We start from the raw sequence: 27,575 nt of genomic DNA, 5'->3' as shown, positions 1-27,575 counted from the left end.
TGGAAATTATAAGAGCATTGAGAGAGAGAGAGAAGAGCTTGGCAAAGGAAAATGATTATATGTAGATCAGTCTGAAACATTAGGGTTAGGACAAAGCTCCCAATAAACATTTAGGCCTTCAACAAACACAGAGAAATATTTTGGTTTTATGATACCGCTTACAGTGCAGGGAAATAAATCAGGTCCCTGGAACCCAATATTCATTATATATAGTATAATACAGGGGGTATATATCCAGCAGTGCAACCGGCAGCTGAAGTTGTTGGCAAGAGCTTTCTATTGGAAACCGGCCATGGACCTTATGGGACTGGAATTTCAGAAATCTTGCCTCCCCTATTAAACCCCTGGGCCAATCCTATCGCTTAGTGACTGAAAGTTGAATATGATAGTTCTGGACTCTGAGGTGTAAAATCTTTTCAATGGTTTTCCGAACAAGAGGGAAACAGAAAGAAAGAAGAGGTACATCTAGTGCCCCCACCACCCCTGTGACTCAGACTCCTGCCTCTTCTGCCTACTCCTTGTTTCAGCCCTGAACAAAACATCACAAAGGTGTATGGTCCCTCACATACTATTAGTCCATCATTTAACCACCATTAACAAGGAAACACGTTGGATTCAGTGATTCTGCTTATTAAAAGCATATTTAGTGTTGGCTTCCTTGTCAGTGTTACCTGCCTTCCCTGGATATTTTTTCACAAAATCCCTACATTTCAGTGCTACATTTCTGGCTTATCAGCAATGAAGAAAAGAAGATTTGGGGTAATTCAGTAAGTGTTCTTTCACACTGAAAGAACAGAGTAAGTGGCAGAGCTGCACAAAACAAATTCCAGGTATATTTTAAGGCAGGGAAATGGGAAAATGCAAAAGGCAATGGAGTCTCTTAACGGGCCACATGTCATACAATTCATTCAATTGCTGCACAAATCCTGTGATTATATTGCTGTACGTAATGAAGTCCCCTACAGTTTATTGGTTCTGTAGGAAACTGTCTGATGGTCTGACATAAGCTGGCCATAGACACAAAGATCTGATCGTATAAATCTCCATTTTGTACGATTTTCCGTGTGTGGAGTGTTCCCCGACATTTTTCGTGCCATGGCGATCGGTCGTTCAGACAATCGGACAGGTTAGAAAATTTGTGTCGGCTACCGATAATATCTCTGCATGTATTGCCTATCATACGATTTCAGTGGGAGACCATCTTTTGTCGGATAGAACTTTTGTACGATTACTGTCAGGGGCAGAACATCAGCTGATCTGTTCTTTTACTACTTCATTTGATCTGACTGGTTAGTGGCAGGTCGGGTGATGGCACCGAACGATCGTTCATCCAATATCTAGGTAAATCTGCATGTCTATGGCCAGCTTTAAGATGCCTTAATAACCACTATACAGCCCTAACAAAATATTCTGGTGGGTCAAGGATTACATTTCCCTCAGTCATTCACTTCTTTGAGACTCATCATGAAAATATTCTTCTGAGCATAAATGATAAGAAGTTCAATTTGCGCATTACAGAGGCCACTCCTGGAATAGAAGATTAAAGCAAAGGCTGGGAGTGCTTCAAACAACAAGAACAGTCGTTATACACAGAGTTAAATCACCGGGAGAACATTCCCTTTTGGCTCCTGGCACAGGAACACCAGCTTTCCAATAACAACACAAGGAAAATGGAAAGGATGAAGTAATACATGTTTACTCCTAGATTCCACCTTAACAAGTGGAATCTCAGGGCTGACTTGTGTTTGCAGTGCGGGGAGATAAGGGTGACTTATGGGTTTCTAAGGAGATTCTTTCTGATGATCCTCCTGAACCAACTTCCATGAAGAACCACACGTTGGAATGTGGCTACAAGACGCGTGCTGACAGACGTATAAAGAAAAGTATTAGTATCACAATGGCTAAAGTTATATGGCTACAATGTGGCACATACTTTAAATGAACAAAGTTGTTGAGCTGAAAATAATAGACAAAATAATAGATCAAATTAGGAAATATTCCAATATCAAATACAAGAAATGAAACTCAAACAAACATAGTGGGGGGACGACTAGGAACGTAAACCCTTGATCTGCACCGAGAGAGAAAATCCATATGGTGAATTTGAGTAGTTGGCACAAAGTGGAGCTGAACATTTATTATATTACTATATCTGTGCATAAAAGTCTCAGCATATTAAGTGCCATGTTGGGCATGAGAGGCATAAGGATATACAAGTGACTCGGTAGGTTCTACTCTTAAAAGTACCAACTTTTTACCCTCTTCCCTGGTAAAGTGCCACCCGTTCTCGCCCTGCCTCGTGCAGAAGTCCCCTGATCTATTATATACCCTCACATGTCTCTGTCCTCCATGGAGCTTACAATCTACCACATTCACACAAGGACTCATTAGTCCAAAAACCCAGTCATAATTATGCAAATTTCCCTGGAATAGTTGCATAAATAATACCATTCTTAAAGGGCGCTCTTTGCACTTCAATATAGTTATATATATCGCTCTGTCCTTCCTGCCCCTGATCCAAATGGAGCACAGTCGCACCAACTCACACAGGGGAACCCGGGAGCTATTGGCACTTTCCAACCCAGCAGTAGCCCCAGGGACCCACAGCTCCTTGGGTCAATCAATGCAACTCAATCACTGCAACTCAATCAATGCAACTCAATCACTGCAAAATGGGGCATGCACAGGACCAAAATGCTGAAAATGACATCAAATATTCAGCACAATTCCCTCTGATTTATTAAGCAGTGCAGGTGGCAATAATGGAATAGTCTAAAAAAAAATGCTGCATTGTAGATAAAAACGTACTAAATGTGAGGGCGAATAGCAATTTTCATGCTGTGATGCAATAGGTGAATCAGCCAATGAGAGTGGTGCGTTGAATAAGGCGCTAATTACCCTGCCTGCATGTGTTTGGGGTGAGGGAAGAAAATTAATTATCCAGAGTAAAATAAATGATTGTGTATATTAGGGCAGAGACACAAATTCTGGGACATTTAGTCGCCCGGCAACAAATCTCTTCTTCGGGCGACGAATCTCCCCAAACTGCCTTCCCGCCGGCTGGAATCTAAATCGCCTGCGGGATGGCACTTGGACCTCTTCGTTTTCCGAAGTTGCCCAGAGTTGCCTCACGAGGAAACTTCGGGCAACTTTGGAAAACGAAGCACTCCGAGTGCCTTTCCGCCGGAGATTTTCATTCTATCCAGCGGAAGGAAATTAAAGTAAATAAGGAGGTTCCAGGGAGAGTTTTCGTTGAGATTTTGGAGGCACAGTAACACAGGGTTTCTTCTGATGGTTATTGCCCCAGGCTTATCATTAATTAGTGTGTTGCTCTTTTTATCTCAGCTCTGATTCATATACATTTTTCATTTACACACATTACCATAAAAGAAATAGTTTGGCAACAACGAAGCTTAATGATTCAACATTTCCACTTCCTGTACATTGTTTCTTTAAAGCTGGGAACTCCGCCATTCCTCTGATGAACATGATTCCCCATCAGGCTTAGAATAATAACCCCTAATATGTTTGCAAGCTGCCTTTTATCTTACAGGTCGTACATATCTGTAACCCTTTTGTGCCTGTTGTAAAGCAAGTGGCAATTAATATTCTATAATTACAACATTTATCAGCCATCCCTGCTTGTAAAAGCTTTTCCAGATATTGTTTCTAATCCGTCCCTGTGATGTTGGAGCACAGCTTTCATCATACTGTGAAGCTTAAGGCTGTGGAACACGGGGCGTATTTCAGCTGGCAGAGAAGCACCCAATCTCATTTCATTTCATGGAATCCTCCCGACGCTAGATTTTGTCCAGAACACAAACACACATTGCTGTTAAACTAAGTGAGAGGTTGAACCGGTACAATCTGGAGCTCTCCTGCCATTACATTATATGTTGGAATATGCGGAGTGTTTGGGTGGAGCAACACCGTTAGGAAAGGTAGTTAGACTGCACAATATACATTAGGGGTTATTTACAATCACAAGTGCAGGGAATAAAGTGCAATTCTGAGCACATTTGCCATTGTGTTCCCCATAATGCAACATTTCCCCCAGAATTCCAGCATTGTTGGCTCACCAGAGGGAGTGGATGTGTCTGATGCAATTGTGCTCACACTTCAGTGTAAATCGGTTGCAATCCTGCTGCAGGTTTTCCAAGTCCAGTTCAGTATGGGAGTGATTCATTTAGTTGCAGTGTAGGACACACAGAGATACCCATGGAAGGAGGCATTTGTAAGTAACTACCCAGGATTGGCACATGTAATGTGTTTTATGTACATTGTTTCCAGATAATGCCAAGGGGCAGGTATTGTCACAGCATGAAACCCTCTAGTTTGGCATTTCAACAGCTATTTGGTTTATCATAGCAACCAGGCAGTGGTTAGAATGATTAACTGGAAGATGAATCAGCAATGAACAGAAAAATATGTAATGAATAACAAATTACACCACTAAAGGATTCCATAACAATAAAATTACAGCCTCATAGGGTAACAGTTTTTTGGTTGCTGGGGTCAGCGACAGGGTCGGACTAGGGGGCCCAGTGCACTATGTTTTTGCTGTGACGGCCTGAAAAAAGGGAGGTCATGGCAGGAAGAAGCGTGCGGATCTGGGGGCCCCCCCCGGGCCGGCCAAGTCTGACCCTGGTCAGCGATTCCAATGTGAAAGCTTTTTTAGATGCCATTTACAGCCTCTGTGTACAGTCTAACAACCTAAACAGTAAATGATTCTAATATAACCCTAGGGTTGCTGTGCCCTTTGTACAGCCCCACACCCTCTGATCAGAACTACCAGCACGGGGCTAGGGGTGAAACTACAGCCCCCAATGGGACCTACGGACAGGACTCTGAGGATACTGAAACCCTCTGTAAACTGGTAAGGAGTATGGCACATGGTGCAGGGACTGGGATCAGTGCAAATTTCACTCCCTGTCTCTGATCCTCTATGTCTTCTTTGCTGCTCAGATCAGTGGCACGTTGATGGTGGACTGGCTGCTTGTTGGTCTATAGCCATTCCTTCATTAGAATCATCAGTGCATTATACACAAGGTAAGTATTCGAAAGCCTTTATTTGACCCTTAAATGCAGAATCCATGATCATGGTGATTGGTATTTGTCACAACCCTGTTTCCATTGTTTTGTCCACCCCCTGTATAATGTATCCGTTGCATCTCCCTGGTGTAGCAGATAGTTAATACTAATCACGTAAATAATGCTTGTTTTTCTCTTTATAACCAATTTGTGTGTGTCCTTTGGGGCTGAACTGATTTACACCATCATGCCATTGTGTTCATGTCAGAGGAACTGGAACCTGCAGAAAACAATTGGCAGAAGCTGTGACCTCCATCACAATTAGAATCCTCATATCCTGAAACATTAATGACTTCCCCAAAAGGGCCACTTCTTCTCAGTGTTTCTTATACAAAACCCCCCCCCCCCATTTATAACATTACAGGTTATATTTAGATTTTTTTATTTGATTTTTCTAATGATTTTGTTCAAGTGTAGCCTTTAACTATTGCAAATATAATTCAGATACTCAGAACCTCTTAAAACCCTGCCCATTAACTATATTTACACCAGTGCAGAATGTTTTAATTCCCTTCTGAGCAAACACAGGGCAGGCGGATAAATGAAGCAATTCTGCTCCTCCTGCTCTGGCTTCAAAGTCATAAAAGTCTCATCACATCTGCTCAGTGTTTATGGCTGAATAGGAAAAGGGACAAAGCAGAAGAGACATTCAGGAAAATGATGGGATTAAAGAAAAGCAGCAGACCTGCTAATAGAAACCAGTGCTGTTTTAGCACCGTGCACCAGAAGCAACGGAATCACAACAATTGCGCTGGGTGCAACAGCTTGCACTATTTTGACACATCAGGTGCAACTGCTGCACTTTTAGGGGAGGTCTGCATCAGGGTAAAAAAAAACACTGTGTCCAAAAATGACCCTTGTGACCAATTTAAAGGGCAATAATAGACTTTAAATCTGATGTTTTTTAAAGCTCCACAACCTGGGGACAAGCCGGCACAGAAGAACAATTTATAGAACTACAGAACAAACCCCTTGATTTGAAAGGGATACTGTCATGGGAAAAACATTTTTTTCAAAATGAATCAGTTAATAGTGCTGCTCCAGCAGAATTCTGCACTGAAATCCATTTCTCAAAAGAGCAAACTGATTTTTTTATATTCAATTTTGAAATCTGACATGGGGCGAGACATATTGTCAATTTCCCAGCTGCCCCAAGTCTCTGCTCTGATAAACTTCAATCACTCTTTACTGCTGTACTGCAAGTTGGACTGATATCACCCCCTCCCTTTTCCCTCCCAGCAGCCAAACAAAAGAACAATGGGAAGGTAACCAGATAACAGCTCCCTAACACAAGATAACAGCTGCCTGGTAGATCCAACGCTCAATAGTAAAATCCAGGTCCCACTGAGACACATTCAGTTACATTGAGTAGGAAAAACAGCAGCCTGCCAGAAAGCATTTCTCTCCTAAAGTGCAGGCACAAGTCACATGACCAGGGGCACCTGGGAAACTGACAATATGTCTAGCCTCATGTCAGATTTCAAAATTGTATATAAAAAAATCTGTTTGCTCTTTTGAAAAAAGGATTTCAGTGCAGAATTCTACTGGAGTAGCACTATTAGCACTATCATGTTTCCAATGACAGGATCCCTTTAAGTTTTCCCTCATCTTACACCGTTTTTTGCAGTCCCACCAATATATATATATAATGTATAATGCATGTCACACAATTTTTTCTGATCCCCTGGAAAATGTAAAATTGGGGTTCTACTGCTCTGCAAATAAAATACCGATGGTAGAGCGTGCAGCACCAACATGTGCAAAATACAGTAGTTTAACTGTTGTGCAGTTAGGTGTTAATGTGTGGTCAATATTTCTGTTTTTTTTCTGCAACCTGTTTCCTGCACACTGACTTGCTATACAGCGAGCAACACACTGACACTATATCTAGACTAAATGTAGACACTTTGAGCAATGAATAATCTGGTCTAGTAAAGAGCAAAAGGCAAAGGCAGTCATACAGGAACAGTGAGAATCTTGTCTCAGCAGACACTTTACCAGGGAATGTCATAAAGTCACCCTTGTAAGTTTAAGAGCAGAATATCCAGTTTTTTTATTGGATAATGGGCTCCTCTAGGGCAGAAGAGCAGATGTGCCGTCTCTACAATTCCACTACCCCTGAGTCAGGACTATGTTACACTGACACACTGCTCAGCACAATGACTTTATCCTTTCTATTACTTTATTAAAACACACCTCTCAAAAAATGATTTCGGCATCAAACGAGTTCAATGTGTATAACAAACAAAAGCGGTGAATCTGTTGTTGGTACATGGAATAGCCACGTTTTTGACAAGTAGATATAATAGTGGGTGAAATGTTTATATAGACTCAAGACGCGGCGGCATTAGAACAGTTCATTTGGATTTATTGACTTCTACAGAGAGTCCAGAGAAATAATTAGCACCTCAGACTGGGTACAGTTGAAAGCATTCTTTTGGAGAGATATGCATGAACTATTAACATGCAATGCCATTAATGCAGTATGTAGAGCGCTGCTGCCAAATGTTACACCACCTCTTGAAGCTCAAGCAAATGTCTTAAGATTACTTTGCACAACACACACATTTATTCATGGTTTCTAACAACCGTCTTTAAAGGAGAATCTTCTTTCTTATTCTTATTAAATTGTATCCCTTGTGATGTTCTGGTTATGAAGGGATACATAATAAAAATGACTATTCATATGTCCTCATCTGGGCAAAAAAAGCAGAGACTTATATGAAGTCAAATGTAAACCACAAGCAATAGTTCTGTTGAACAGCTCAGTTCAATATGAGGCTTATATAGTGAATAAAGTAGCCCCTCTTGTAAAATATAAGGATATTATAAGTTACCGAGGAGTTTTATGACCATATAAAACCACGAGGCCGAAGGCCGAGTGTTTTTATACAGGTCATGAAACTCCGAGATAACTTCTAATATCCTCATATTTTGCATCTGGGGGTACTTTATTTATTATAATACACAAGTTTCAGTGAGTCATGTGACAGAAATGACATCAGAACTCGCCGTTTATAACTGATGACATCAGAACTCACCGTTTATAAGGATATAATTTACAGGATATTCATGGCTTTTGTGTATTATAAATGAATAAACCTAATTAACCAAGGCCCCACTGAATGTGGCAGATTGTCTGGTTTGGGAAAAGCCTGAGGGAATGTCACTTGCAACTAAAGTGCTGACAAAGGCCTGGCAGGGCCAACAACCTGCTACAGACAATGATGTTCCATCTTGTGTTTCTTCAGCACAATATTAAGCAGAAGATTGGGCCAAACTCTACATCCAGTAAATATTAAGGGACTAAGAAGGGCCTGTGTTTCTTCCTGTGTTCAATGCATGAAAGATCCACAGCAGGAGATTAAATAGCAAATAGCAGCATTTAAACCAGTGATTATTCAGTCAGTGGTGTCGTTTACACGGCCGACTAACCTCACATCATGATGCAGTTGGTGAGAAAAGTGTTGCAGCTCTGCTAATGAACTGCTCCTTGCAGGCAGTTTAGCTGGTCAGTGTGGGAGAAGGAATAAGCAGAATCTCACGCTGGATCCCCAGGCTCCCAATCGTCTGGTCAGATCACTGTATGAGTGGGTGAGACTGTGAGTGTGCTGTGTGTACGTGTGCCCTAGTGTTATTAAAGTACATCAATGTGTGTGTGTATAAATGTGTAGCCAATAGGATGAGAGGGCCCTACTCAATGACTGTAAGCCTTGCTTGTGAGATTATTATAAGCCCCTGTTTGTTATTCATTGGCTAAAGACGGTTTTACATTCTTAGTGTAAATACGGGCGACATGAAGCCCTACTGAAAATAATGGAATACACACTATAGTAATTCCCACTGGGCGTTTGCGAGCAAACATCCGCCAGTATTTGCGTTTTTCAGCAGAAACACCAATACACCGAGGAAACACCTCATTATTGAACTCTATGGGATCCACAGGTTTGGAAATACACTTTGCTGAAATACGCCATGTATTTTCAATATGGCGGCCAAACTCTTGTGAGATGGAATGCACATATACGCGTTTGCTGCGTCGTCTGCAGGTGATGTAATTACGCTGTGTATTGACGTTCAGTCCGGCTACATTTTGCGCGTAAAATTGCTTTTCCTCTTGGCTTTTTTCACAAAAGTTTAATAAAACTCTTCTGAGCAGAACAATGTTGAGAAGGGCAGGTGCCGCTTAGTCTAACCAATAAATACAAAGTCTACTGGCGCTTGGAGGGTTCCATTTGAGGCCACTGATTTTTGGGGGGATTGACATGATTTCTGGGGGTGCGTGGGAAGAGAGGGGACGTGGAGCAAACACGGAGGCTCGTGGGCAGTTTGAGTGTGAGAAGTTCACATGGGTGTAAACATGGAGCTTAGTGGGAGCTGATGTTTTGGCCCAATGATACATCACGGTGGCATTTCTGTGACTGACAGACATAGGGTTGTTGCCACCATTTCTGTGAACAATCCCGGCTTTTCCACATATTTATTTGTTTTCCCTATTAATAACATTGGGATGATGTTTAGGGCCAGGCCAGTTAATTATTGGCAGTACAGGTAACCCTAGTGACAGGAGAGACCATATTGGGGTGAGTGTGGGGGTGTGGCTTTTGGCCTCCTCCGCCTCATATCACACTCACTGGCGCCTCATGGAGCATTTGTGCTGGTGATTTCTTCTCACACAATCTCATGACTATTCCACTGTCACTACTTGTACAAGTTAAACCCCATCAAAACCAGATCCTCCATGAAGCATCACGAGGTGACCCCTGCCCCCAGCAGTTAATGCGGCATTCCAAGCCCTATCCTCAGGGATAACACCTATCATGTGATTTGCTAAATGACACACGCGGGAGCCATTTTGAAGTTGGGCAAAGTATGATGCCTCATCTATGGGACTGCGAATGTGCCGTAAACAAAGATGGCGCCGAGGCGGCAGATGGGCGTCTGTCAGTGACGTCAGGGGGAGGCGTTCCAGGCTGGAGAGGTGGAAGCTGAAGGAGCTGATACTGAGGGAGGAGAGCGTTAAGGTAAGGCTGAAATTGGGCTCTAGGCTTCGGATAAACTCGGCTTTTGAATGTGGAGATGGCGTTTCCGTTGGGTTGTAATGGGGGCGCTCCTTGTTCCTGTCACAAAAGGATAAGGGGACGCGGCGGGGCAATGATATTCCCATATTATCCATTGAACATAATGATCAGCGTCACTTGTACCGGCCGCGAGTCTTTAGTTGCGCCTCTGGCGCTGTCACTTGAGCTAAAGGCGCACAATACAATGGCCGCCGCTCTACGTTCCATTGGAACCTTGGCCTGAACCACTGCGCTACAGCATGGGGGGGGATTATGAATGACACGGAGCGGTCTGTCACTGTGTGTCCTCACTCATACCCCCTCCATAGTCACATAGGTACAGCCGGGACAGTCACATGGGCAGCACCACTGGCTTGAGATGAGGAGGGGGACAGTGTTCCATTTATTTCTCACCTACTTCCCTTCACCCCTCTATGATGTGGGGATCCCTAAACCATGAGCCTCTAGTGTCTCTGTTTCATCCTCCCCAACATTATTCCTTTCATTGGAATTGATGGAACCGGAGAAGACTCAGTGCTGCCCAAAATTATCATTTGCTCATTTGCTCATCTCTATCTCTGCCAATCAAATGAGCCAACAACTGGCCACAAACTCCTCCCCCACCTTATGTCACATTCATTTCATTCCCAGAATTCACAAGCTCAGCTCCTAACCTGTCCTTTCTACCCTCTCCTTTTTGTAATGAACAAAGTGCTGCATTGCGCCTGCCAAAATGGACCTTGTCCCTTACACCTCCTTGTCCTACAGCAGCAGCAAACTCCCTCTTCCCACAAGCACCCCATTATTGTCTATTGGGAATATAACAAGCACCCCATTATTGTCTATTGGGAATATAACAAGCACCCCATTATTGTCTAATGGGAATATTACAAGCACCCCATTATTGTCTATTGGGAATATTACAAGCACCCCATTATTGTCTACTGGGAATATAACAAGCACCCCATTATTGTCTACTGGGAATATAACAAGCACCCCATTATTGTCTATTGGGAATATAACAAGCACCCCATTATTGTCTACTGGGAATATAACAAGCACCCCATTATTGTCTATTGGGAATATAACAAGCACCCCATTATTGTCTATTGGGAATATAACAAGCACCCCATTATTGTCTACTGGGAATATAACAAGCACCCCATTATTGTCTATTGGGAATATAACAAGCACCCCATTATTGTCTATTGGGAATATAACAAGCACCCCATTATTGTCTATTGGGAATATTACAAGCACCCCATTATTGTCTATTGGGAATATAACAAGCACCCCATTATTGTCTACTGGGAATATAACAAGCACCCCATTATTGTCTATTGGGAATATAACAAGCACCCCATTATTGTCTATTGGGAATATAACAAGCACCCCATTATTGTCTATTGGGAATATAACAAGCACCCCATTATTGTCTAATGGGAATATTACAAGCACCCCATTATTGTCTATTGGGAATATTACAAGCACCCCATTATTGTCTATTGGGAATATAACAAGCACCCCATTATTGTCTACTGGGAATATAACAAGCACCCCATTATTGTCTACTGGGAATATAACAAGCACCCCATTATTGTCTATTGGGAATATAACAAGCACCCCATTATTGTCTATTGGGAATATAACAAGCACCACATTATTGTCTATTGGGAATATAACAAGCACCCCATTATTGTCTATTGGGAATATAACAAGCACCTCATTATTGTCTATTGGGAATATTACAAGCACCCCATTATTGTCTACTGGGAATATTACAAGCACCCCATTATTGTCTATTGGGAGTATTACAAGCACCCCATTATTGTCTATTGGGAATATAACAAGCACCCCATTATTGTCTACTGGGAATATTACAAGCACCACATTATTGTCTATTGGGAGTATTACAAGCACCCCATTATTGTCTATTGGGAATATAACAAGCACCCCATTATTGTCTATTGGGAATATAACAAGCACCACATTATTGTCTATTGGGAGTATTACAAGCACCCCATTATTGTCTATTGGGAATATAACAAGCACCCCATTATTGTCTACTGGGAATATAACAAGCACCCCATTATTGTCTATTGGGAATATAACAAGCACCCCATTATTGTCTATTGGGAATATAACAAGCACCCCATTATTGTCTATTGGGAATATAACAAGCACCCCATTATTGTCTAATGGGAATATTACAAGCACCCCATTATTGTCTATTGGGAATATTACAAGCACCACATTATTGTCTATTGGGAGTATTACAAGCACCCCATTATTGTCTATTGGGAATATAACAAGCACCCCATTATTGTCTACTGGGAATATTACAAGCACCACATTATTGTCTATTGGGAGTATTACAAGCACCCTATTATTGTGTTGGGAATATTAGAAGCACCCTATTATGGCTGGTGTATTAGGAATATTACAAGCACCCCATTATTGTGTTGGAAACATTACAAGCACCCTATTATGGCTGGTGTATTAGGAATATTACAAGCACCCTATTATTGTGTTGGTAATATTAGAAGTACCCTATTATTGTGTTGGGATTAGTGTCCGCTCAGAAACATTTTTTCGTGGAGAAAAAGCCTCGAAACTACATCTTTCTGTTTTTTTATACTACCTTTAAAAATCTGTCACTCTCTCAAAATCTCACAATCTTTTCAGTTGATCGTTACTATTTGTCAGGTCAGCAGTTTGTAGCAGAACTTCCACAGAGGAAACTTCGAGTGACTTTGGAAAACGCAAAACTCCTAGTGCCATCCCTCCAGCGATTTAGATTCTAGCCAGTGGGAAGGCTTTTTTGGGAGATTAGTCACCCAAAAGAGGCGATTTGTCGCTGGGCGACTAAATCTCCCCGAATCACACTTAAGCTGGCCATAGACGCAAAGATCCGATTGTTTGAATCCTTGAAAGATCGGACTTCCCCATCTCCAGACTTGCCACTAACCATTCAGATCAAATGAAGTAGTAAAAGAACAGATGAGCCAATGTTCTGCCCCTGACGGCAATCATACGAAATTTATGAGCAACAAAAGCTGGTGACAGTCTCCCACTGATATCGTACGATCGGCAATACACACAGATAAATTATCGGCAGCCGACAGAAATCTTTTAACCTGTCCCATCGACCAAACGACAATCTCCGTGGGACGAAAAATGTCAGGTCTCTCCACACATGGTCTGAAAATCATATGAATCGAGGATTCGTACGATCGGATCTTTGCGTCTATGGCCAGCTTTACCCTAATAGCCATTGTTCCTAAGAAATGTACCAGTGAATCGTCTAAATAAACAGAAATGTTACAATTGGGACAATTATCCAAACAAGGGAAGCGTACAAATTATACATTGAATTTGGAGAGATAGTAAACGGGTCATGGCCTTTCAAGGGATTAAGGAGGGTTCCCAAGACTTCATGGGGGGGGGTTGCTAATTATGACATCACATGACTTTCCTTTGGTGACGAGGAAATTGCCCTTTAGGCTAAGGCCACACTAGGCGATAGCGCGGCGATTTGACTCGCGGCGACTTTTCGCCGCGACTTTTAAGCCGCAATCGCTGTGGAAACTTTTGCGCTGGCGTCTATGGGGAATCGCCAGCGTAAAAACACACGCGGCGATCTTTTTTCTATTGTCGCTCGAAATCGCCTCGCTAGGCGATTTCGAGCGACAATAGAAAAAAGATCGCCGCGTGTGTTTTTACGCTGGCGATTTTACGCGATTCCCCATAGACGCCAGCGCAAAAGTTTCCACAGCGATTGCGGCTTAAAAGTCGCGGCGAAAAGTCGCGGCGAGTCAAATCGCCGCGCTATCGCCTAGTGTGGCCTTAGCCTTAATTTCCCAATGTTCTCACCTTAGTTACTTCATTTTCTTTGTGTCTTTTCCAACTTGTTAAAAGAACAGTAACACCAAAAAATGAAATTGTTTTAAAGGAATTATACTGTACACTTGCCCTGTTTCCTTTCAGTATTGTTAGACTTAGAACATTCTTGTGTTTTGGTGAAACAAGGTCATGATGAAAACAATCCCAAACGCCAAGTGATGGTGTAAGAAGAACGAGTGGCTTATGGGCTGCCATTAATAATTTATACTTATAAAGCACATACAGTTGCACCCACTCAGGTTAGTGTATTACAAGGAGCTGTATGAGAAAACCTAAAAATGAGCCGGAATACACACTGTGTCCCCATTATCTTGTACTCCGTCTGTATTGCGGCTCATTTTTAGGTTTTGTCAGAGGCTGGCGCTTATTGAGTTGCTGAGTTATCACTTGCTGGAACTTTTATTTCCTTTCAGTTTAGTTTCCTATGATTATTCAGTAAAATCATATCCGCTTGTTGTTTTTATTAATATGCGCTTATCCAGCAAGAACCTGCGCAACTAATAAAAAGAAATCACTTCTTTACGTGTCAGTGAAGTTGGTTATCTCTCATGAGGTGGTGGCAGAATGCTTGCTTCTCGATATACATTCTTTATGTTTAGTAAATGTATTGTTTGCCAGAAGATGATGTCAGTGCTCTCTGTTGAGTTGCATAGGGTTATTGGAGGCAAATGAGGTAGATGAACTCTATCTTCACCCACTGATATCTTCAGCCTTTGATGGGCTAACAACTAAATCCATTGTGTTCTTTAGAGCTTATTTCTTATGTAATGTATATAAAGGCCCCCATACACGCGTGTGGGGCCATCCGACAGGCTTCCCCGATCGAGATCTGGCCGAAAGTCAAAAATCTCATTTGGTTGTGGTGGCATCTGCGCATTTATTTGATCCAACCTCCTGTACCGGATGCATTATGATCCAATCGTTGGGCCCTAGGGCCCATGATCTGATCAGCTGATATCGCCCACTTCAGTGTGGGAATATAGGGGAAAGATTGCCAAACAAGCGGATCTCTACGTCTATGGCCACCATTAGTCTGCATCATCTTGAATGACTGTGCCCCTATGGCTACACAGCAGCTTACTGGTATCAACTGGAGGGCTCGTTGTATTTAAATGGATACAAAACTCTTTTCATTTGTTTGGTGTTCCTGGTTCTTTCAAATGTTGGATGTTATGTTGCAGTGTTTCCTCTGCTTTGTTCAGCCATCTTTTATCTGCACCTAAAGCTGTCTCTTGTCTGAAGAAGTCTCTGCCCCCTTTATTGTGTACAGTGGCCAAACAATATTTTTATTGGCCCAGGATTCCTGAAGCCTTGTTGAAGTTGGCCACAAAATAAAGCGTAGTAGTTGGCCAAAGCCATCTGTACTGTACATGCACTCACCAAAGCATAAGGTAGGCCATATTTAGTCACACCTTTCTAATGACATGAAATAAGGTGAGAGCTGTTAGTAAAACAACAGAACACTCCCAGATAAACGAATCACATCATATATAGTTGCTGTTGAGCTGCTTTGTCTTTGTACTTTACAGAACAAACATTTTATCACAGTTTGTCACCATTTCTAGGGAAGATACTGGCTTTGCACACAGCATGTTGCACATGACTGTTAAGTGTGTTCCAATAAACACCATTTATTGTTAAGCTAAAGTAGAACCTGGCAAGACCACCCCTTATAGCCTTACAGTAGGTTGCCTTTTGTAGCAGCGCTTGTTGCTGTAGAAGAGCCACCAGTTGCAGATATGTGGTGCACCACAACAGCTATTAGCAAGAAAAGGCTATACAACACAAAGTAAAGAAGCTCCATTTGTAAAACCACAATCACAACACACCGTTTAAGGTCAGATAGACAAAGAAGTAGAATTTCTATGTCATTGAAGACAATGAAAGAACAGTAGGACAAGATGCTGGTCGGCCATTAGGATAGTTTAACCAACTGTATCACTTTTTTTCCATCCATTTGTTTGTCATGAAAATGAAAGCCTGGGCTAGATCTCGTATTTATTTAGTGAGTTGCACTTTTCCACTGATGTGTGTGTGTGTGTATATACACCTACCATCAACGTGTAGGATCCAGTTCTCCAGGTGGAAATGCTGTAAGGATACAGTTACCTCTGTTACAGGTAAAATAACAGCTGGGTTTCAGAGGGTATATATATATGAGAGTTTAAATATCCTTTCTGGTGATACGGAGACTAAATAGCAATTCTGACCTTAATGCCGACCATTTCATGTCTTCTTGGTTAAAGTTTGTTGACTTCATGGAATTGTTTGGACAGACCTACAGACCTAGCAGTGTTCTGTTAATATAAAATCCATATAAAATTCCTGCTCTTCCTCTGCAGTCAGTTACAAACATTCATTTACATGAACTAAACTAAAGGCCAGCAGTCTGCTTGCTGTTCTCTGCAACTTGCTCGTACGGCAGACATTGGCGTTGTTATGCGGGGGTCTCTGGGAAGTGTTTACAGGCAGGTCCCATGCGGATCAATGGGCGTTGGTGTAATCACCATCTTACTGGTTCTTGTTCAGATATTGACTGGTGGTAGATGTGGTCCATGGCCAATGTGACTGCCGTATATGATCAAGTTATTGACCAAACCCTTGCAGCTAATTGCCATGCCTTGCGAGCACTATTGAATGGACCTGCCTCTTAGGCTGCCAACTAACTGCCAACGGCCCTGAACAGCAGCTCGGATATAGTTGTTTTGGAATTGCAGTGATCATTGGGTTCATTCCAAAAGTTTCCCTTTCAATGTTTCTCTACTACATTTAAATCTGGTACGTGGCACCTCCTGAGGACATTTACCCTATCTATAGTATCTATACCCTACTAGCCATCAGCATTCCAATACAAAATTCATCATGTGTTTTCTTTGACAACTGAAGAATTTTCCAGAAGCTTTGCAGCTTGGTTATGTTCTTTCATAGGAGGTAGGTGCTTGTTTGCTAAGTGTTGACATTCTCTGCTGTATTGTGAAACAGTATTGTGTCCAGTCCCACTAGCAAGCTCACAGTGTGCCTCATATCTGCCATTACGTATATAAGGGGTAGGAGGAAAACAAAATTGGCATCTAAACAAAGAAAGTAAACCTGCCCATAAACACGTGGTTGGCAGTTAATTTGCTCATGCCCTTTGACAGCCAGCTCTTGGCACTTTAGGAAACCTTTGTTAACATGACACTGACACATTTTTATCTAGGTTTTTTCTTTCATTATAACCCCTTTACCCAACCCCAGTAGGTTGTGACATCCCAAGATGCTGTGTGTAAGTCCGGAAAGTGCTTCAAATTCCATTGCTGAAATGCTCATTTTTCTTTGTCCAATCCGTGTGTAATAATTAGGCTGAAAGAAGCTCATACCAAACCTCTTCCTCATTGATAACAAAGATGACTCTATCTTTGGGATTGTCTGCTGCTGATCATGGGACTTTTTGCAGGGGCTTCTAAAGGAGAAGTACAATCCTCTTAACCTCCTTCTTTTGTGTCTGAACTGGCTAATTACATACTCTGCAGTGCACAAACTTTTATTCCTGTTGAATCTATTTAAAGGCATACTGTGTCTCTTTAGTTCGTCATAGTGTGAGGGCTCTTTTATGAACATGTGCAAAGCAAAATTCTGACCTAACTTCCCATAATGCAATGCTTTCCCAGAATTCCAGGGTAATCGTGGGTACCAAAGTGAATACAAATTAACTTCTGTTAATACATTTGTGTTTGAATTGCGTCAATTGGTGTCAGTTCACTTGGTTTAGATCAGTTGTGGCTGTTGGTGCAACATTTAAGAGCCTAAAGGTGGCCATACATACAGAGATCCACTTAATGAGGTTGCCAAATGAGCATCTCTCTCCCCGATATGCCCACCGTAAGGTGGGCAATATGGTGCAGATCTGATAGTCCAACGATTGGATCACAACAAGCAGAATACTGGTGGTTGAAATGAGGAACCACATGAACAAACTGCTGCTGCCCAATGGACATCTGGATGACTTTTGGTCAGGTCTCAATTGGACAAGCCCGTCCAAGGGCCCCATACGCTGCCCAATAAGCTTCTTACTCTATCGGCAACTCATATCAGTCAGTGTATGGGGACCTTATCCCTAACCTGGTACATTTTCCAAAGGATAATGTACATCTACTAAGGCAATTTGGATATAAGATCCAAATTATGGAAACATCTGTTATCTTGAAAATGCTAAACTTGAGCACTTTGGATAACATAACTGTACAAATATTTAGGGAAGTCAGAGAAAATAGTAAGAGACTCTTTTGTCATATATAAATAGCATTGCATATTTTCATCTTGAATAAATAGCTGCTAGGAGAACAGGTTTCCAGATCACCGATCCCACACCCACGAATGGTTGTTCACATTACAACTCTGAATATGTAACTTTAGCTATACCCGGCCATTATGTTCCCATTCTGTGCTACATTTTCTACATTTATATTATTTATTTCTTTTGTTATTCTCTGAAGAAACCAAACGAGACAACCCTGTTATACGTGAGATGTGGCTCTAATCTGCTGTTTGGCTGTAAAATATTATTCTGGTGACCTGCATTGTTCTCTAATTTTCTGTTTGATCTTTTCTATCAGGTTTAACAGTAGCAAGACCTACAGGAATCATGGGGGAGCTCTTCAGAAGTGAGGAGATGACCTTGGCCCAGCTTTTTCTTCAGTCTGAAGCTGCGTATTGCTGTGTTAGTGAACTTGGAGAGCTGGGAAAAGTCCAGTTTCGAGATGTAAGTTCACCTGAGCCAATTATTTCTTGTTTTAATAGTATCTTTTTTGTGTACTGAAGAACAAATCTATAGGGCATACTTTGTGCTGGAACTTATGCTTGAAAATGTGCTCGCTCTTGAATCTGTACCCTTGTTTGTAGCCATCCCTCAATGCCTACCTTTAAAACTTCACAAGCCGCAAAAAACAAACTATGAAATAACATTGGTCTTTACAAAAGTCAAGCCTGCAGGTCTGTAATTGCCAGGCTGATCATATAAGCTGACATTTCAATTGTAGCCATTATCACATCAGCAAATACACATCTGTTTTGTTTCAAAACCTAGAGATTAATAGTCATAGTGACTGTGGCTTTTAATTGTCACTTGGGTGCAAGGAATCTGGGTATCTGGGCACCTGGGCGGCAGGAGTGCTGTAAATAAAAAAAACACATATTTTATATTTTTATAATATAATTGTTTAGAAAGGCTTATCCTTTCTGCTCTTTCAGGGCAGTAGGTGCTGTAAACCTACCCATGCCTGAGGGCACTAAACTACTTCATGGTGACGTATCAGATGACATACTTGTTTAATCTAGGCCTCACACTTATTTGCTTATTTGTTTTTAATTTCCAGTTAAACCCAGATGTCAATGTGTTCCAGAGAAAATTTGTCAATGAGGTCCGAAGATGCGAAGAAATGGACCGTAAACTGCGTATGTATTTCAGATACATTCCAGACGCACAATTCACTCATTTATTCACAGGATCCAATGCCATTCATGGCTTACTATTAGACCCTAGGCTTGACAAAGGGGCGTGACCCCGAAACGTTGCTCACTTCCGCATTAAACGTGCAAGGGGTTCCTTGCTTGCAGCAGCCTGTGTGCCGTGGATTTTTTCTTTATTTACTATTAGACCCTCTCATTTAGAATAGGACATTTGCTGGTGCTGCATATGCAAACTCTAAATGCTAATATTTTCTCTTCTGATATTACAGGCCAAATGGCTTATAATATTTCTGTTGTATGTGGAAAACTAATGCATGAATCTTCACAGGGTTTGTGGAGAAGGAGGTGAAGAAAGCAAATATTTCTATCCTTGACACTGGGGAGAACCCAGAAGTCCCCTTTCCTAGGGACATGATTGACCTTGAGGTAAGTCTTGAATACAGTATTAAAGTTAATATTAAAGTTTTTTGTTTAAAGGAACAGTAACACCAAAAAATGTAAGTGTTTTAAAGTAATGAAAATATCATGTAGTGTTGTCCTGCATTGGTAAATCTGATGTGTTTGCTTCAGAAACACTACTATAGTTCATATAAACAAGCTGCTGTGGAGCAATGGCGGAAATTGAAAAATGGCTATATGGCACAGGTTAACTAATGGATAACAGATAACATCATTAGACAGACAGAGCTTATCTGCTATCTGCTGTGTAACCTGAGCTTTTTCTCCTTTGAATGGCTGCCCCCATTGCTACACAGCAGCTTATTTATATAAACAATAGTAGTGTTACTTAAGCAAACACACCAGTTTTACCAGTGCAGGGCAACACTGCATTATATTTTCATTACTTTAAAAAACTTTTATTTTTTGACGTTACTGTTCCTTTAATATCCCCATGATCTCTGTTTCTTGACATCCTTGTAAGGATTGCAGCTTCGTGTTTATCCAATCTGTCCTGGGAAGTGGAAGATGTATAATCTTGTTGGAGCTGCAGATAGACTGATTACTGACACAAGTTCTTTGTGACATTACATTTACACTTTGCCAATGCACAACCTCATACGGCGATATTTCTAAACAAAGTTTTTAACCTACAGTAACATTTTTTAAATATTTCTCTGCTTGTTGAGCTGCGCGACGAATAACTTGTGATCTAGAGAATATTAAATAGAGTACTTTGTGCTACCAGCCAGGGGAAATGATTGGCCATATTTTTATCCTTGTCTCCTCTGCACTTCTTAGAATTCCCAGCTAAGGGGGGCTGGAACTTGATTAGATATCAGATCTAAGTCATGTCTGTGGACACAACTCCCCAGTAGATCAAATACTTTTAAGTCCAGTTACTAAACTAAATGTCCATTTCAACGCTTAAGGGTTAGTCCACACGAGGAGCTTCAGGGAGATTTGTCGCCTGGCGACTAATCACCTCGTCTTTTGATCGACAATCGTTCGGGGAGATAGTCACTCAGAAGACGAGGTGATTAGTCGCCAGGTGACAAAATCTCCCCGAATCTCCTCGTTTGGCCTTACCCTAAAACAGTATAAACTGTGTAGAAAAATGGGCTAAAAGTGTAATTTTATGAGCAAATAAATAACAAGACACCCTTATGTTCTATATATTGTCAGACCTACTCAACAGCTTATCTGCCCCTGCATATGCGGCCACCTACAGGCCTGCCCAGCTCATAAACCCAAATGATGTCTGTCTTCCTGCATGATTTTCATTTTCTTCATTTGTTCCAAACAGGCAAATTTTGAAAAGATTGAGATTGAGCTGAAAGAAATAAACACAAACCAAGAGGCCTTGAAGAGGAACTTCCTTGAACTGACAGAGTTAAAATTCATTCTGCGCAAAACCCAGCAATTTTTTGATGAGGTCAGCGTTTCCACACCTCTCCGTTAGAGAACTTTGGGGCAGGTTTTAACCCCTGGTCTGGTGGGCTTACACAATGTGGGGCTGCCAGTAACTGCTTGCAAATGTCATCAATTAAATGCCACACTGGTTGAAATAATGTTTATTTATGTAGCCCCAGTAAGTAGCACAGTGCTTTAATTTAATTTATTAACACAGTTAACCTTCTTTGGGGACATATTTATTTTTTCCCCTGCGGAAACTGAAAGTGAGTCCCTAAACTTGCTTGCCTTTTCTGCAACTGATTGCTGTGACTTGGTGCTGGATGGATGGTTAGATTTAAAATAATCTAGCCTTTCTTTCCCCTCCACAAGCAATTTTTTGACAAAAATGTCACCTAAAAGCTGGTGACATTTTTATTTTTGGCAAAAATGAACTTTGATTTCTACGTGCAGTTAAGAAGCAAGCCAAAGCAATCATTGCAGAAACCACAGTAAAGGAACTCCCTTGCTTTTTCTTCCTGAACCCTAACAGGCTGAGATTCATACAGTTGCCCCCTTAGTGTTACTCTGTTAGATATATATATATTATAATTATATATATTCTTCTCTGTCAAACCGTTCACCCCTTTTTCTTGCCATTGTTCCCATTTTACATTTTCCTTCTGTGCCTCTAGATTTAGTCTAGGGGTAAGTCAACCTCCTTTCTCATTGGGATACTGCCAACTACCTTTTATAAGGGACATACAAATGTGTGTCTACCTGCTCTGAAAGTCTATGCAAGTTCAGTTCATATTTCATATATTCCCCATATTAAGGGTGGTTGTTGGAATCCCTGTTTCACATTTTCTGTATGCCCATGTTTCATCGCCACCCTCTGTTTACAAGACTGTTTTCTTGTCCTTGGCCTGTTTTTCTCCATGATTTTCTTTAATGTGTTTTTCTGTGCCAGTTCTGTTCTTTGCTTATCTTTTAGCTACTTACTCCTACTCTTTCTCCCATAACCAAATAGTTTCCTTGGAGGCAAACATTTTAAAGGGCCAATAACAGCATCTGATCTGTTATCATATTTAATATTGTCATCTATACACTGAAGCCATTCCTCCTATTTTTGAACTGCAACTCGTGTGCTTTGGCATGGCAGAGCCCAAGCAATGAGCAGCCAGTTAAATGTAGAACTGTGGTAGAGGTACATTTAAACATGATTAGGTGCAGCACTCCGTAAGTGTTAAGGTAAGTGAAGAATAAACACTTCTGTTCTCACTTTCCTCTCTGCCTCTGAGAACCCTAAATGCAGACTATTTAGGTCAATACCTTTTTAGTGGTAAATTATATGGTTTTGTGAAAAACAATGCTATGTATTTGTTGCAGCAAGCAGGTTTCTTTCTATTCTGAATGGCAAATATACCAGTATTAAAGGGGCCAATCAGAATAGGTTTCCTTGCTTGCAGAATAAAGGGTTAATGGCATGCAGGTGGCTTATCCCTTCAAAACCCCATCTCTCACCCTCTACTTCTCTCCTATAATTGGTGTTCAAACATTTTCCCATAAAGATGGTTGCATTCTTTGAAAGTCATTCCCGTTTACCGCTTCTATGAACTATTGGTTTGTAGAATTCGTTTCAAAGGGCTCTTCATATTAAAAGTTTCTGTCTAAAAGTGTCAAATCATAATTACATGTATGGGATCCATTATTCATGCTGCGAGGGACCTAAGCTTTTCCAGATAAAGGGATTTTTAGAGCACCACATCTCAAGACTGCTAAAAACATGAACCCACTAGGATTACTTTGCCTTTAACACGGATTTATGTTGACTTGGTTACCATCATGAAAAGTATTGTTTTATTACAGAAATAATGCAAGCTAATCAAAATAAGATTCGTTTAGGAAAAAGCATTTGGATCTTTCTTGATAACAGGTTTCTGAATAGTAGATCCCATACCTGTACTAAATTACTACTGTAAAAATAATATACACCTGTCCATTATATGCTGGTGTGATACAAATTCTTTGTAATAAGGGTTTGATTGTGAGATGCCCATACACTGCTTTATCTTTCATATGAGGCAAAAAAAGGAATGTTTTGTTAAAGATAAGCTGGTGTTTCTATTGTTATACTTTGTAAGGCTGCAACTTTCTTTATTAAGTTTTTTTTTTTTTTTGCTCTGATTTTTGTTTAAAGTGGAAGTACACCTTTTATGTAGCATTTCTGATTTAAAAGTTTGTATAAATGGACCCACAACTTAAAAGGGATTCTAAATCTGTCTATTTGGCTTGCTGGGTGACATGAGAGGCCATTATCAGCTAATGGCCAGTGCAGTTCCTTCTGATTGGATATTGTTTGTTATGACCCTATACACGGCCTGTAGTTTTGCTTACAATAACCGCTCATGTCATCTCCAATTGGGATTCTTTTTATACTACTATCTACGCAACACAAGGTGAACTGCCCATTTTAACTTCCCATTATAATTATGCTTTTTTTTGTGACACCTTCTCTGCAAACCTAGAATAAACCTGAAGGATTAAATTAAAAGCAATTTGTCCCCACTGGGATAAACAGAATAATGGTCAGTCGTTCCTTTTGGTTTGAGAGAGAATGTGTGGTAGATCTCTTGCATATTTCAGCCATGGTGCCAATGAAATCTGCTCTGTTTCCATAGATGTCCTGCGCTTTATTTTCTGCTGAGCTTAGACCTTTGTCTCTGTGTTGTCAGACATTTAATATTAAGGTTTTCAGAGCACATTAGTCTCATGCAGGCCTATTGGAACTGCACAGCTATTAACTGATAGAAGGTGACATATTGTCTGCCATATTGAGCTAGTGGGGGCAGTGATATTCTTTTGTATTGCTCGCTTCCTAAACCAAGTCCCCATAGGCGCAAAGATCTTTCGTTGGTGAACGATCGATTTCAATGCAATCCAACCAACCCATCAAATTATCGTGAGGTTAGTGGGAATCAAACGATCGTGCATCTTACGGTTTTTCGTCCGACATCTGCCAGTTAAAAAATTTTCATCTGTCCCAGTGCAATCTATGTATGTTTGCAGGGCCAAGCTATCCTCAGTTTTCCTGGTAATATCGCTTGAAATGGTCTTATTAGTTGATGGAAAAATCGTACATTTAAACGATCGTTTTGAGATAACCGCGGTCTCACGATAGTGAAAAGATCTTATAAAAATCTATGGGCAGCTTAATGCAGTATTCACCTGTGGCACAGGGGTGGGCTCCATTCATTGGGGAAACCCTATAGCACCTTTTTTTTTTTCCTCCTTTCACAAAGTCACCCCGTGAATGTGTCATGCACCTGCTTAATTCTGAGGAGCGAGAGCCTTGCACATGTGACAATTACATGTAGTTCAGATGTATCACATGATCATAACCATTGCCATCTCATAATTGTCACAATATTCTGGACTCCTTAATTTTAATCCCGATCTGCTCATTTTGTCACTACTTCAGTACTAGATGGTGTTTCTGTCTCCTGTGAGTTTCCTCTCTTGATCTGTCTGTCTATTCCCTTGCACATGGAAATCTCTTTTTTAGCAGCTTTGTCTAATAATGAGATCTGACTCTCCTATAAATATATATATGTATATGTGTATATATATATATATATATATATATATATATATATATATATATATATATATATATATATATATATATATATAGATAGATATAGGTCTGTGTGCAAGTCATTTCCACTGTGTCGTGTGTTAAAAACATCCATTTAATGTGTGCCTTTTCCTAAAAATGGATGTTTGCTAGGACAAAGCAAAGTTACTGTAAAATGGATGTGAGAGTTTGCAGCCTTGGAAGATGCTCAGCACATTTTAAGACTGTAGCCGCAACCCTTTGCTTTTTTGTCCTATGCCATTCTGCAGCTCAGCCGCTTACTGTATAGAAAGTGCATTCCCTGTCACTCTGTGTATTAATGCAAGTGGCCAATCAAATGCTCACACTGGAGGCAACATTTACCAACACTGGGCAGATTTGCTCCTTGACTGTAACTTCATGCAACCAATCAGTGATCAGCTTTGCTCAGGCAGCTGCTGGTAGAGCAATGAAAGCAGGAATCTAATTGGTTGCCTTGAGTTACTGCTCAGGATCATGTGTGTAGAGCAATCAAAGCCGGAATCCAATTGGTTCCCTTGAGTTACTGCTCAGAATCATGTGTGTAGAGCAATCAAAGCAGGAATCTAATTGGTTGCCTTGAGTTACTGCTCAGGATCATGTGTGTAGAGCAATCAAAGCAGGAATCTAATTGGTTGCCTTGAGTTACTGCTCAGGATCATGTGTGTAGAGCAATCAAAGCAGGAATCTAATTGGTTGCCTTGAGTTACTGCTGAGGATCATGTGTGTAGAGCAATCAAAGCAGGAATCTAAATGGTTGCCTTGAGTTACTGCTCAGGATCATGTGTGTAGAGCAATCAAAGCAGGAATCTAATTGGTTGCCTTGAGTTACTGCTCAGGATCATGTGTGTAGAGCAATCAAAGCAGGAATCTAATTGGTTGCCTTGAGTTACTGCTCAGGATCATGTGTGTAGAACAATCAAAGCAGGAATCCAATTGGTTGCCTTGAGTTACTGCTCATGATCATGTGTGTAGAGCAATCAAAGCAGGAATCTAATTGGTTGCCATGGGTTATTGCCCAGGTTCAGATGTGTCCAGTATTGGTAAATGGGCCCAATGTTTTTTGGAACTATCATCAGTAAAGGGAAAATGTTCAGTATTCTATACATTGTCCTTGGATAATGAAATGGAGCAATAGGTCTAGTTGTACATCATACAGTTGAATGTTTGCAGCATGCAGTACTGGCCATGTAAACTGAATTTGCAGTGCAGCTAAAAGCAGCTTTATACAGAGGTACATATGGATCTGTAGCCAAACATTTCTCTCTCCAAAAATGTCATAGAGAGCTCAGCTCTGTGTTTATAGATTAGTGTTGGATGCTGTCGTGTGGTTGGGGAATAACACAAGCTTTGCCCATGTCTATGACATTTTTAGTGTTCCCTCTCTCTGCTGATAGATTTGCAGCCAAATGTATAGATTGCTTGCTTTAATACACAGACCCCTGCTGATCCCTCGCCTGCCCCACGTGGCCCCTGCATGCCACTAACTGCCTTGATTAGTTATTAATTGGTTTGTGAATCCAGGCTCAATTGCATCATCATCAGCAGATGGCGGATCCGGATCTTTTGGAAGAATCCTCTTCATTGCTGGAGCCCAGTGAGATGGGAAGAGGAGCCCCATTAAGACTTGGGTAAATCAACTCCCTCCTAATACAAATCTGCTGGGCGTTCTGCTCACTTGTAGTGTAATAATAATGTATATGCACACACATAATCATATTTACTGTATATAGTACCCTTACATTCTGCAGTTTGTAATGGTTTTGGGTGTATTTTTAGCTTTGTGGCTGGAGTGATTAATCGTGAGAGGATCCCAACCTTCGAGAGGATGCTGTGGCGTGTTTGTCGTGGAAATGTTTTCTTGCGTCAGGCAGAGATTGAAAACCCATTGGAGGATCCAGTCACGGTAAAGTCCATTTATTTTGTCTCCAGAAATATCCTCTAAATAGGAAAGTAAAGTCTAAGGCAAGTGATCCCCAAGTAGTGACTCGTCAGTAACAAGTTGCTCCCCAACCCCTTGGATGTTGTTCCCAGTGGCCTCAAAGCTGGTGCTTGTTTTTCAATTCCAGGCTTGGAGGCAAGTTTTGCTTTAATAAAAACCAGATGTACTGCCAAACAGAGTCTCCTTTAGGTGGTCAGTCCACATAGGGGCTACCAAATAGCCAATAACAGCCCTTATTTGGCACCCCCCATGGACTTGTTTCATGATTGTGTTGCTCCCCAACTCTTTCTTACATTTGAATGTGGCTCACGGGTAAGTGTAAGTAAAGGTTGGGGACCCCTGGCCTAAGGCCACGGCCACACGGGGGTGATTCTCGGATAAACACAAGATCAGCCCCTGTGCTCACATCTCATGTGTCTGTTCATAGAGTGGATTTTGACACTCAAATGTGTACCCCATGTGCCCACACACATTAGAAGACTGGTCTGAAAGGATGGGCTGATTCATTTAGAATGGGCCCCATGTAGCATTAACCTACACGTTTTATAGAGCTGTTAGCTCCTTATGTGCAGCAGTTCTAGGGGTCCCCTTTCCCTTCTGCACTTGGATCCAGGAGCTATAGGCAGGGCCAGGCAGAGTAGCAGAA

At 41.2% G+C, this 27,575-nt stretch overlaps 1 protein-coding gene across 5 annotated transcripts in view; it reads left to right on the top strand.

Moving 5' to 3' along the window:
* The first annotated feature begins 9,976 nt into the window (after positions 1-9,976).
* atp6v0a1.S (ATPase, H+ transporting, lysosomal V0 subunit a1 S homeolog) overlaps positions 9,977-27,575 on the top strand; it is a 36,124-nt gene continuing 18,525 nt past the window's right edge. For 3 of the 5 annotated variants that reach the window (XM_041578965.1, XM_018237917.2, XM_018237916.2), the window contains exons 1-7: positions 9,977-10,115; positions 18,650-18,795; positions 19,409-19,487; positions 19,831-19,928; positions 21,247-21,375; positions 26,512-26,618; positions 26,767-26,893. In XM_041578965.1, coding sequence (XP_041434899.1) covers positions 18,679-18,795; positions 19,409-19,487; positions 19,831-19,928; positions 21,247-21,375; positions 26,512-26,618; positions 26,767-26,893 — 657 coding nt within the window. In that variant the 5' untranslated portion in view covers positions 9,977-10,115; positions 18,650-18,678. The remainder of the gene's footprint in view (positions 10,116-18,649; positions 18,796-19,408; positions 19,488-19,830; positions 19,929-21,246; positions 21,376-26,511; positions 26,619-26,766; positions 26,894-27,575) is intronic. The other 2 variants (XM_018237919.2, XM_018237918.2) reach the window with 1 other exon arrangement.

The sequence above is a fragment of the Xenopus laevis genome, chromosome 9_10S (assembly GCF_017654675.1).
Source record: "Xenopus laevis strain J_2021 chromosome 9_10S, Xenopus_laevis_v10.1, whole genome shotgun sequence".
Taxonomy (NCBI): domain Eukaryota; kingdom Metazoa; phylum Chordata; class Amphibia; order Anura; family Pipidae; genus Xenopus; species Xenopus laevis.
This window is presented reverse-complemented; position numbering and strand designations above follow the sequence as displayed.